This window comes from Aulostomus chinensis, chromosome 2, assembly GCF_037954235.1.
Source record: "Aulostomus chinensis isolate RoL2024-O1b breed Wild chromosome 2, RoL_Achi_v1.0, whole genome shotgun sequence".
NCBI lineage: Eukaryota > Metazoa > Chordata > Actinopteri > Syngnathiformes > Aulostomidae > Aulostomus > Aulostomus chinensis.
In genome coordinates, this window is record NC_141321.1 from 10,405,473 (window position 1) to 10,419,162 (window position 13,690).

At 42.9% G+C, this 13,690-nt stretch overlaps 1 protein-coding gene across 5 annotated transcripts in view; it reads left to right on the plus strand.

The window, feature by feature from the left end:
* The window catches only part of tspan4a (tetraspanin 4a), a 144,714-nt gene extending 132,192 nt beyond the window's left edge, over positions 1–12,522 (plus strand). For 4 of the 5 annotated variants that reach the window (XM_086227182.1, XM_086227192.1, XM_086227154.1 and 1 more), the window contains 2 exons: positions 7,425–7,508; positions 11,052–12,522. In XM_086227182.1, the coding sequence (XP_086083308.1) occupies positions 7,425–7,508; positions 11,052–11,120 (153 nt within the window). In that variant the 3' untranslated portion in view covers positions 11,121–12,522. The remainder of the gene's footprint in view (positions 1–7,424; positions 7,509–11,051) is intronic. The other variant, XM_086227173.1, reaches the window with a different exon arrangement.
* Positions 12,523–13,690: the final 1,168 nt, after the last annotated feature.

Genomic DNA, 13,690 nt, shown 5'->3' on the forward strand with positions numbered 1-13,690 from the left:
TCCTCCTTTTCACAAGCACTGACTTATGAATTGTTCACATATCTTCCTCCATTTCATTTTCAATACCAGTATAGCTGACATCACTCTTTCAGCACAACAGACGGTGAGGGACAGACGTTATCGTGCTCATTTTGTGTGCTCTGGTTTTGAGAGGCTGTTTTCAAGCAGTCCATGGCGTCCGTGGTCAGCTGGTAAGATTGACGTTTGCCAGCATGGCTGCTTTTGTCAAACGTGACGTCTGTCAAGGAGCCACGACGTCAGAAATTACAACTCTGATTACAGTAAGAAAAAAAAATACAATGGTAAACCAGAACAATACATTTGAGGAAAAAGTTATTGGCAATGAACTATTAACCAAAAGATTTCAGTAGTTACTAAAAACAGTAAAGCAAATAACATTACTATTTATATATTTATACTAATTATACATTCTCAAAAAACATATTTCAGCTGAAAAGACATGATGTGTTTACCATTTTTTAGGGAAGTGGGAACACAACACAGCTTTCATACAGGATTTTGCACAGGATTCTCAGACGCAGCGAGTCTGCTCCAGTCTGCACTACTTTTGGTTAGTCATGTGGTAAGTTAGAGTAGAACTGTGTGAAGGGTTCAGAGCTGTGTTATTAAGTGTGTGAGGAGAACACACACAGGCTTGACCGACCCAAATATGGATGTGTATCTTCAATAGATGGTAAAAACACAAAAAGTGGAAACTTGAATGCCAGTAGCCTGTGTTGTTCTGCCTCTACCACCATATCAGTCTGTTGTACCCAGCATTAGCTTGGTCGGCTAATGCTGGGTAGCCTTGGCCCCAGTAAAGAACATCCACCCAATCCATCCATCCATTTTCTACTGCTTATCCTGTTAAGGGTCGCGGGGGGGGGGGGGGGGGCTGGAACCTATCCCAGCAGCCTTCAGGCGAGAGACGGGGTTCACCCTGGACGGGTCGCCAGTCCAGACAGAACATTAAAAGCTATTCTACTCACTCAGCTCCAACTCCCTCTGCGGTCTGTCGAGTCCATATCCCCACATCTACCTCCTCCACTTCACCTTCACCTTCAATTTTGTTTTTTTTTTGTTCCTTTCTTCCCCTCTTTTTTCCATGCAGATGGTGGGTCATATAAAAAAAGCTACTAGCTCTCAGCTTAATGTTGCAGTGGAAAGTCATGTAGCGTGCAATCTCCCAACGTTAAAAGTAAGATTCCCAGTTTCTCAGTCGTCATAAAAACAATCTGCTGTCTTTTTATAATCTGTTAGGAATGTGAAAATCATCTCATGTGTCCAGAGCTTTAGATGTGCCTCTCCAGACTGCAGCAAGCAAACACGATGGGAGAGTTTAATATTCATAAGTCAATGAATCACTTCTGCAGATGAAAATTCGGTCTCATCTTTGTATGTATTTGCAGCTGTACAGCAAAGAAAGGTTATGTTTTACTTAAAAGAAAACTATATACTATATACTTTATACGTAACTATCCAACACAGCAATAGATATACGTCGTGTGATATTTTACAACTTTAGAAAAACAACCAATCAAAGAAGTTTTTTCATCCCTGAGACTGTTTAAAGGATTAATAACAGCTGTTACCAGAGGTGGTGGTGAGGAGACATCTGCCTCAGCCGGAGGAGAAATATAGACGTTATAACCATTTCTGGAATGACCTCGTGAGTCATGGCGGGCGTAGAGACATTGCCAGACCAGAGTGTGAATACATGAACATGTTGCATGATTTAGTTGTGGTAGGAGAGGAAATTGAGTGTGATGAAATAATGTGTAGGGACAGCTGGTATTCATTATTCACTCAGACGTAAAATTGACTCCACCTACTTGTGACCTGCCCGTCACCCTCAGCTAGACTGAATTCTTTAAGGATCAAAGCGCTCAGTTGCTCCCTCATCACTTTCCTTAAACTTTCTATCAGTGGAACGAGCTCTAGCATTCTCTCTCAGTCGCTAGCCGAAGCTTGAGTGAAGAAGCTGGTCACCGGTGTCTGTCTTTCAAACGCGCTCCTTTAAAGAAAGGAAGAAACCTCGGTCTTGCTCCATCCATCTTCAAAATTCCCTTTTTTCTCAAAATCCTGCGTCAGACCCACATCGTTGAGTATTCCGGCCTGGTTTCAGGACCCTTATTCCATCACACAGAATCTGCCCTCTTGACTAATGATCTTCTGCTAGCTGCTGATGCATCAAATTGTGCCATCCGCTAGCTTTTATATCAGCTTTTTACACGCAGCAGACCACACTCATCTTCTTCTGAAACATGGGTACTATCTCTGACTGACTCTGTTACTGGGTTTCACTGGATTTATCTGCTCTGGAAGTTCATTATTTCAGCACTTCCACTTCACTGTTTCCTGCGGGGTCCTCAGGTTTTGACTTCCACTCCAGTCTCCACACATATCCACATAACCTAGAGCAAATATAGTGAAGTGCTTATCTCGTTCAGGGTCTTAAAGCAATACTTCACCCAAAAAGTGTATTTTGCCTTTCAAGTTCTCAAAAATTGGTGTCTTGAGCTCACAAAGATGTCGTGTCCCTCATGCATTACTTTGTCGAACCAGAATGCAGAAAGAGTCAGCAATGTAAGTTTAGCTTTTCTAGCCCATGACGCCCCATAGCCACCGGCTACAAACAACAACAAAACTGTCACAGAACATCTGTTTAAAACCCCTAACCCAAACTTTCAAGTGCATTGTCCGTTATAATCCTTGTGCACTTTATCCAGTTGTATTACTGTAATTTGCAGGCACTTTGATTTGAGTATATTAAAAAAAGAAAAAAATGAACAAGAACGCTTGTGGAAAATCAGTGCGAGGAGGCAGCTTGGGACGATAACTAATGTTAGTGTTCATTACCAAACCTGACAGGAGGCTGCAGTTTTGACAGATGTTATAGGAAGAGACGGTTGTTCGTTCTGTTTGCCATCGACTCAAGACTGTGAGAAACCGTCCTCTTCTTCTTCTTCCTCTAATTATAATTTGTAACAGGGAGGAAATGAAATCTGCCTGTGAATCAGAGGCTTATCTGATCATCTGAGTCGGACGCCTTGTTGAAGAGAGAGAGAGAGATTCGAATGGTTGCTTTGAAGAATGTAGTTTTCGTTGAACTGTAGCAGTTTGAGAGAGAGGGGATGGTCCATCCATCCTCAGCTGTGTGTCTGAAGACAGACCGCAGAGGTTGCAGTTCCAACTTCAGACCAGAATTCCCATAGCCATGAAGACCAGCTCTAACAGGGAGATCTGAGGCACTGCCAGGCTGGCACTGGGGGATAGAACCCCTCCACCCAGTCCTTCGCGTGCCCCGCAGCCTTCTCCCAGCTGGAGGCGCTCAGGAGGCAACCTCGTAGATGCCCAAAGTAAAATTCTCAGTCTAAATGAAAATCCAGATGGGTTTGGCCCTGTTCAGGCCGACAATTTGTGCTAATGGGTCAGGTTTGGTCTGACCTGGTCAGGTCTGGAGTTTGTGTGTCAGAGACTCAGAGTTGCAGCAGCCGTGAGTCACTGCCCTAGAACTCTGTTCTGTCCACGGTGCTGATTCTGGGGTAAATCAACCTGTTGTCTAAGCTTTTTCCTCATTGAAATGTAGATAATTGTGGTGTTAATTCATCCAACATCTTCCTTTAACTTTTTGACTTAGGCTAGCACACCATAGCTTTGATAGGAGAGGCGGGGCCACTGGGGAGGGCGCTGATGGACAAGGTGACAGAAGAGGGTGACAAGATGGGGGTGACGGTAAATAGTCGCTTCCCCAGTCATCAGCATGTGAGCATGTGTGGCGCATGATGCGCGCTGGCTAATTAGCTCTCACCTTGGGGGAGACGCTGCACATGCTGAGAGAGGACGCAGTATTATTTAGAGTAGCACAGGAAGTCATGGGGGAGCGGGGCTGCCAAGGTGAACGGGAGGAGGGGCTTTTTCAAGTTTGGTCAGGCTGGTTGTTGTTTGTGATGATCTTATTCAAGCAGAGCTCAGGCTTCATCACTCTGGCCTGGATTGGTTGGCCCCTTGAGAACTCTTGCCAGAACCACCTCAGCTGGTTGGACCCTAAGGAGCAGTGGCTCTACCCTGCGTCCCTCAGGGAGAAGCTCCTCCCCTTACCCCTAAGAGAGGTGCCAGCCATCCTATTTAGGAAAATAGAAGATGTTATAAAACACCTTCATAAATTTCTAACAGTAAACAGGTTCCTCTCAAGACTAAGATTTTTCAAAGATATTCGCCTACGTGATGACCTTTCTAGAGACCTCTTGAGAACAATGAACAATGATTTTGGCTCTTTTTGTAGTTTGATTGGCGTTGACCTGCATGTCAAGGATTCATTCAAACACTTCCAGTTCTCTCAACCTGCGATACCTTCTAACACGACGTTAAATCATGTACATCAGGTTTCCACAAGGCCTGTAAAGCTGAAGGGTCTCCAGACAGGCAAGTCTGTCTTTTAAACACCTCACTTACAGAAATGATTTAGTCATAGAGAAGTGATAAAACCCTGATACTTCGTGCTGCCTTTACTTTGGCGTAGCACTTGTCATTGATGCCTGAAACTTCAACTGTGTAGAGAATGTTTTCTCCAACTGAAAACACACACACACACACACACACACACACACACACACACACACACACACACACAGATGCCATCACAATATGAAAGGCTACAAACTGTTCCATGTGCTCCTCCTGCTGCTGCAAATATGCAACTTGAATATCTAAAGCAGCACATAGACGAGTCACCCTTGGCGAAGTGCTGACTGGGAGGTATAATGTCTTCAGTGAGTTCACAGTTCAGACAAAGGTCATTCATGAAATGATTAGATAAACCTATTTATGTAAACAAGTCGTGGACTGGAGAACGAATAAGGGTAATAAGGCTGGATGGGTACACACGCGCTGCAGGAGTCAGGTTTCACACACCCTCAGTTTCCTCTGCACCCGACAACAAGATGATATCCACCATGGCTCAAGGACTGCGTTGGTTGTTTTTACTCAAAACAACTTCTGCTAACCTGAAAAGAAGTTGACGGTGGATGAAGCGCGACGGTGTTAAAATGAGGAGACGTGCAACCGAGTCAACAGCGTGTGTAACTTTGACATGGAGGCTTCGGTTTCTTTATTGATCCATTTAGTGGAGGCAGATGGACCTAAATACAAAAACCAACAACTGAAGGCAGCAACTGAAAGAAAAATGGATGCTTAATAAACCAACCAGATACACAGAAAAGGGACTCAGCAAAGCAAACAAACAAGATCGAACAGGACAGTAAAGAGGTCTGAACCCAAAGAACCTGACAGAAACTGAAAGGAACGACAGAGCTACTGAGACGACCACAAACAGGTGGAAACGCTGATCGGACAGAAGGAGTTATGGCTCCAACAGATGGATTTTAAAGGTCAAGACACAGTTGATCACAAAAAATGAGGGAAAACAAATTAACTATTGAAGCATTACTTCATCCAAAAAAGTTTATTTTGACTTTCAAGTACTCATAAATAGGGGTCAAAAGCACACAAAGAAGTTTTTTTTCCCTTCTCCATCACTTCTTCGTTACTCCTGAGTGAAGACAAAGCCAGCCCTGTATATTAAGCTTGAAGCTAATGGCGAGAGTTACAGCAGCAAAACAAAAGCAAAACTGACCAAAAATAACTGTAACACTCCCAGTTCATTGCTCACTACTGAACCAGAAGATAAAAATGACTTGGATTGGTGGATGATGCGCTCGGGAGTTTGGACAGATCATGTTTTTGGACAGTTTTGCTGTTGTTAGTGTTTTGTCGGGAGGGTTGCTTGAAGCTTTGATCTAAATATATGTGGCTGGCTCTTTCTGCATTCTGGAGTCACCAAAAAGTGACACGGGAGGGAGAGAGCGTGAGCTCAACACACCTGTTTGTCAGGACTCGAAAGGCAAAATACACTTTGTGAGTGAAGCATTGCTTTTAGATTTTTTTGTGAGTCCAAGGATGACCACTTGTTGTTTAACAGTATTGTCAGTATTTTATTTTGTTGCTCAGTTAATTACAATTTCTCATGATGTTATCAGATAACATGACACTGCTGAGCCAAGATTGCTGTTTTATTAGTAAGATCCAGTGAAGAAGGAAGAGGAGAAGGAGGAGGAGGAGGAGGAGGAGAGGGGGACTCAACAGCTCGTCCTAACAGCAGATTGATGCTAACTCAACAAGGATCATTATCCGCCCACTGGGACATCGAGCCACATTCAGTCCCAAACAATTCAAAAATCATTCAACACCTCGAGATCTCTTCCTACGCACCCTGAAGACAAGTGCCCTGTTATCATGTGACATCTGTGAAAAAGCAGGGACGGCATGAGTGTGTGTGAACAACTTTCAGCTGCTTTCACAGAGACATCGGAGCAGGTTGCATTACTCTGCGTCGTTATTTGGAGGGGAGCTGTTGTGAATCTCCTGCCTTTGGCTCAGCAGGTCTGGCTGACCTAACATCTTGTGCCTGATGTTATCAAAAACCTGCAGCAGATTCATATATTTTCAGATGCAGCTCTGGGGGGTTGGGGGGGGGGTGTTGCAGTTTAATAAATGATGCTACAGACATCTTAAATTGTGGCTTACTGCATAATATTGATCCTGCTGAGAATTACTGTCCCTTTGCTAAGGAAAATATATATTTTTGGGCTCCCTGATATTTCAATCAGCAGTGAAATGTGGAGCGTTTATTTCTCTCACCTCTGGCCCAGCTAATTGATGCAAGATCATAAAAATAGCTCAATCTGGAAGCATAAGATTGATAGTGAGCAGTGGCACCTCTCCCTCGCTGCAGCATGTCACATGGTCTTTTACCTGACGCGTTGTTAATTAGAGACATCTTTAAAATGTCCTCAGGCGAGAAGTCGTTCACCACCGTGTGCTCAAGGCAGCGCCGCTGCCATGGCCCGTAATTCAGCCTTGACCTTTTCTTTGATATTTCTCTGCTTTTCGACTCCTTTTCATCAGCTGACCCAGAAGGAGACCACTCCAGACCTCCTCATATTCATCATTATCCTTCATTTCTTTGTGCTCTGGGACATTTTACAGCATCTAAAAGTGGCTTGTGAAACACACTTGATGGTGAAAATATCTCAGCGATGGAAAATGGGGAGACAATGAGTGCAGGGGAGAGAAATGTTGTTGCGCCGGGAAAATGCATTCATGAAATAGGTATATTAGGTCAGAGGAGGAGTGCAATGATGATGATGTTGCTACAAGGAATCTTTTTGCCAAAGAACATTCCAGTTTGTGAGTGTGAATCAGGGACGGGTTTATTGTCAGATAGGATTGCACAGACACGCTCCTAATAGACTCACTGTCGATGACATCCTGTTGCATATTTCATTTGACATGTTGACTATAAGTGCTGTGTTTTTTAGCTAATGTATGTACGTGTTTGTGTGTGCGTACGTGTGTGTTCACAGCCGTGTTACGAGCGGGTGAAGGACTGGCTCAATGAAAACCTAGTGGCCCTTTGGATCTTTGCTCTATGCACAGCACTTACTCAGGTAATTACTCCTTTTAAGTAATGTGATCTGTCTTTTTTTTCTTATTATTTCTTCTTTCTCAGCACTTGCAGTCTCTTGACTTTAAAGCAAATACTTCCAGAGTCTTTGCATGGGGCGCTCTAACAGGTTTCTGTGGACATCCTCTTATGTTACCAATGAAGACCACATAGGAGGCTTTGACATTCCATAAAATTCTTTTATCTCCTTTGCAGCCAAGTGCTACGTGATGTGCTTCCACAACCTTAAAAAGAGAAATGTGCTGTTCTTGAAAGCATTGATCACACAAGACTCCTGTGCCGCTGCAGGCTCATTTTTAACAACCCATTAGATTACCAGCACCGTTTCTCAGCAAAATGAAAACCAGAGAGAAGATGCAATCAATGTCAGACTTATTCAAATAATGCACTTCTCTGATTTTAGCAGATAAATATAAAATATATATAATTATAGTTCATGCAAAGTGTTTTATTAGTATGAAAAGTAGCAATTTACTGCAGTACTCATCTTTACCAATAGCAATTTGCTAAATGTCCTCTTCGCTCACGCTAGGCTGCTTGAACCGTTTCAGGCTCGATCTGCATTTGACTTTAACTTTTTAAGGGAAAACCACTCGTCCTGCCTCTCGCAGCTGAGGTTCATTTCACTCGAAATCACAAGTGTGTGACGGCTGAAGTTAGAAAACCTTCCGACTGACAAATTGTCGACTTCACCGACTTTGACTTCACCGACTCAGTGTCGCCCATTAATACTGTAAGCTTCACTGTAGTCAAACAGCTTTGATTTGCGCCTTTTGAAGTATCGAATTAGAAGACACGATGAGATAAACCTTTAAAGGGTTGATGCAACAGCAAAATTAGAAGAAATCTCAGTTTGGCAAAAAGGTTTTTGGCGCAGGCAGGAGGTGTTTTTTTGTCCTTTTCAAAAAAGTAAATGAGAGTTAATGGAAGTGGAATCACATGATGAGCTGAACTCTGGGGTCTACTGTACTCAGGGGCGGCGCCAGTTCCCTGATGTGAAAGACCTCTTAATGAAACAGGACCATTATTACCATCCTCAGAATGGCTGGTGGTGGTGAAAGGGGCCTATTACAAGATATTTAAGGACACCACAACAAGCTGTTTGCCAACCTTCTCCAGCATCAAATATTTAAAGTGTTTGAACCCATTAAGGAGGTGTTTCATCAATTTTTCATCAATATTTCCACGAGAACCAAAAATAGCCCTAATGGAAAGTACTAGAATCTATTACAGGTCCAATTAAGCAGCAGTGAAGTGCTGCTGAGTGAACTGGTTAAAATAATACGTGGATTAAAAGTGTTCTGTTCTTTCAATGGGGCAACAATTAATTTAGGGTCACCATAGGTTCATAGAGAAGTATTTATAAATTCTGATGGTTTTGTGAAAGTGTTGGAGACACACCTCGGTGCTGATTATGGCTGCTACAAAGTGAAGATGAGCCCAGAATGAGTTCCCGTTTTATACCATCAACAGTGCAATTGACCACTCACACACACACACACACACACACACACACACACACACACACACACACACACACACACACACACACAGGGGCACATACAAAATAAACCCAAGAAGAGAGGGAACACAACCTTCGCAGCAGGTTACATGTGCAGCATGAGGTACCATGGCGATACACCACACAGGAAATTGAACCACCTTTGTGACATTGACAGCCCAGTACAACAGGCCCCAGGCATTTGTGTGTTTGTGTGTGTGTGTGTGTGTGTGTGTGTGTGTAAGTGTGTGCGTGTGTGTGCGCACGCTCGTGTGTAGGCAGGGGCAATTAATGTCTTTGTTCTAGAGGCCGTGGTAGCACATAAAAAAAGAGAAAGTGATTAAGGCACTACAGCCTTGTACTTTACAACCTGATTAGAGTCGCAAGCATACTTATCAGTGGCAGGTGTTCAAAACTAAGTCTTCATTCATTCATTTATTCATTATTTATGTGTGTTTTTCTCTAAATAATGTATAGCAACACCAGAGTTGCAGCTGCAAAAAAGCCATTAATATTGACACTCTGTAATATAAAACCATATCTTTGATTCTGTAGGCAACACGTGAGTATACCATTGTGGTTCTAGTCGGATGTACACGTGCCTCAATGACAGAATAGATACATTAATAACACAGTAACAGTTTACAGTAAGAGCACAGTAATGATGGTTAGTTTAGGCTTAGTTAACTGTTAGTAATGCTTAGTAAACAATTAGCAGTCTAGTACTGACTTAGTCCTGGTGTGGGCATTCGCTTTACTGGTAACAGAAGGTTCTCATTATGAGAATGTTCCCCACTTTGGTCACGGAGAATTAATAAACTGTTTATTATGCTGAATTAATGCTTAATTAGCTCTGTTATATGTAACAAAGCATTAAAAAAAGCTATTATAAATGAACCCTTATTAGAAAGTGTTCCCATTAACACGTATTAGTTTCTTGCCAGCTTTCTTTCTTCCACCATCACGCCGCCAATGCGGGAGTCCAGGTGGGTTTGTTCAGACAGCAAACCTAGAGATGCTCTAGATGTGTTGAACTTGCTTCACATGACTGATCCCACGTCTGAAACCTTAAATATCATCATCACCAACATATTATTCCATATGAGATGAATCTGATGGAACCTTATAGATGATGCTCCTAGAACGGCTCCTGTGTGCGCTTTCTCCAGATTAAGGAGACGAATCCAAAGAGACCCCGCGCTAACAAGTACAGTACAGCAGGACTTTGTTTCGCTCGTATATTTCCTCCTGTTGAATGAGATGTTGACGTATTTCCTTTCACCCTTTCTAGTGTTTAATGCTTGTGATGAGCTCAGTTTAGCTTCGTTATTCACTGATGATATCAGCGTGTGTGTGTGTGTGTTTTTTATATGATATAGTAAAATCACTGGCGCTCAGAGTGAGATCATCCTCACTTTTTATTGACTCCATGACATCATTTATCTTTACACTTAAGAACTTCACTAACGTACACAGGAACCTGCTTTTTTATCAATAAAGACACAGTAAAGTTGGAGAGTCAGTTCTGTGTGTATTGTGCAGGAGCTCTGTGTTAGTGTGTAGGCAGCCTTAAGGACTACAGGATGGGGAACTGAATATTTTGACATATGGGGGGGGGGGGGTAATAAAAACAGAATTGAAACACGCATTTGCATTGGAACAAAATGTAGACTGATTGTTTTTATAAGCCTTTTTGTGGTACAGATATTCGTCATAGAAATCAATCCTCACCAGATTAAGCTTAAACTAAGTCAGTGTGTAGCAGGAATTGCATCCACACACTCCCATGTGTGCAGTATTGATTTATTTGATGTCTGACGTTTACACAGATTGGAGCGTGCAAACTTTCTTATGATTGTCATAACAAGTAGATTTGGTTAAAACAATGGAAGAAAATTATGACAGAATCAGCCAGAAATAAAGATTTATTTGACTGTGACTTCTACACACGGACAGCACAAAGACGTGAATGGCTAATGTCTCTCTCTCTCTCTCTCTCTCTCTTTTGTTTGTGTGTGTGTGTAGATCCTGGGCCTTGTGTTCTCTATGACGATGTTCTGTCAGGCAGTGAAAGTAGAAACCTTCTACGCTTAGCGACGGAGCGCGCTGACCTTCAGCACACTTGATCCTCATCGTGGAGGGACAGCTATAGACACACCCTCCTCTTCCTCTTCGTCCTCCTCCCATGACAGACTCTTCTCCTCAAAGCTTGCCCTTTCTGTGACACTCCGTCCTGGATGTTGCCAGTTCACATTTCTTTCCTGCTAACTATCAGCAAGCACAGTGCCAGTGTAATACCTTGAGTTGTTTCCTATGATTTGCTCTGTGTCAAATGCTAATTTTTGTGATGCATTTTATGAAGCAGTATTATGACCATGTATAAAAAAAAAACAACTGTAACCCCTTTTTTAAAAAAAATATGTGTTTTAAATTATTTTATGGTTTGTTATGTGTTTTCAAAACGAGAGCTGAAGTTGGGAAAGTGCACTGTTGAAGTGCTGCATGTCTCCTGCGCTGGTGTGTATTAAATGTTTTGGCTCTACTAAGCAGCGTTTGTCATTCCTCAACAAGACCGCCAACAATTATTGTTCACTCGTCCCTCGGCTGAGACTAGCAGGTACCTTGTAGTGCCTCATTACTTCATGCCTCATGGAAAATGGGACTTTTCTCCTGGATGGATGTGGAGTTGACATAAGAATTGCACCAGCTATAATGAGAAGATTCTCTCAGAAGTATCGAAATGAACCAGGAGCAGGATCCTTCAGGACTGGCCCAGGGTTATTTCCCCCCCTGCACAAATCAGCACTCCAATGACAAAGATTAATCTGGAGTCTCTGAAGCCGCCTCTGGCCCTTTCTTGACTCCTTAAATTCTGTTTTTTTCCTTCTTACCTTGGGCCGTCAAGTATAATCCAGTCTGTAAGTACGCCAGAGACACTTTGATTAAATTGCCCCACAGGAAAAGTGCTTTAAGAGGTGTTTTAGCTGCAGTTTGAGGTCCAACTCTCTGCATTTATACAATTTTTTTCCCTGTTTTTTTATTTGCCCTTGAACAATATGGACCCCAGAGAGAAAGTCTCAGAGAGGAACTGCATCTTCTCTCTGAAGTGACAAAAAAGAAGTTTAAAAGACTTCCCTGCAGCGTTAAATGGATTATCTACTGTAATCTAATCATTCACATATGCTGTGAATCATATCCTGTTTAAAAGTCCAAAGCATGTTTACCCAACGGATATACAACAATATCACACAAAAGGTGAAAATGCTGAAATGTGACAACTGCCTCCATCTTCCTTCAAGGTTTTCAAAAAAAGGCAAAGACAGCAGATTGAAAAATACTCAAACCTCACACGACTTCTGCTCCCAATTTCCAAGTCGCGTACGATCTTTGAAGAAAAAGAGGCTTCGCAAAAGAGTGCAATCATGAAACAATGCAAAGCGTCGATGAAGACACTGCGGTGGTATTACCTGACATTCACAGCACCAGTTGTGTTTCATGTGTTCTCTGATGGCAAAGGTGTCCATTCCTCTAAAAACAAAATAAAACACTCCTGTTAAGTCTGAAAATCTCAGTTTGTCCTGCATTGATTATGTCATTTTCCTGACAGTTACAGAGGCGTTCCTCATCGGAAGAAAACGCTGCATTTTCAGAGATGTTTTTATACCAAAAGATCTTTTGACAGTGCTTTAATGTCCTCTCAGCTCAGTAGCAGCTCTGGATGAAATGTGCCTGAGTGGGAGAAAATCATTTATATGCTGGTCAAACAAGTCAAAGGCTTTAAAAACTCACCTGTAATAACTGTTGAAACCTCTGTGTGTGTCCACGATCAAGCCAATCATTCAAGGGTATGAAAATTTTTTGGTCTAATAAAGGCATAGATGTGATGAATAAATCTGTTTCCCCACTTGGACCAGGTCCTGGTGGCAGCAGACAACAGACGTTTCTCTCCCCCTGCGAGTCCCTCCAGCTTCTCCTGAAGGGGGCCCAAGTGCTGTTCCCATGCTACTTGAGAAGTGTATCCCCCCATTATGATCTACCACAGTAGATCGTATCAGTTGGAGGTGCCACAGACCCCCTCCAGTGGAAGTGCCCGACTGACTTCCCTCTAAGTGGATACTGACTCTCATCCTGAGCACCAAAAGCTGCAAAACTACTGAAGTGGTCCTGAGGTCTCAGGATCCAGAAAAGAACCAAAGCAAAGCCCAACATCCAGCACCCCCAAAGGGCACCTCAGGCTATGTCCTATCCAGGTCCACAAATCACCGAGGGGCATAATCACTCAGTAAATCTCCCTGTGGCTCCCTCAGGAGCTAATGGCTAATGCGTAGCAGCCTGCTAACTAACACTGTTCAGTTACAGCCAAAAGGCAAAGTAGGTAAACCTCACCAAACAAATAACTTTTCTACCAACTCATACGTGTACAAACGTAGTACATGTACCAGCCACTCTAGCACGTCAAGGCATGAGTCTCTGGCTCTGGGCTCACTGCAAACACACTCGTTTATTTATTTACCAAATCACCTGATCGTGATGCATCAACATAACTCACCAAATCACCAATTTAACCACAGCGGAGCAACAAGTCAGCTTACTCAGCAAACCCTGCTCAGGAGGGAACAGAGCCCAGCATGGCGACCGTGGACCGTCAGCAGATGCCTCTTATC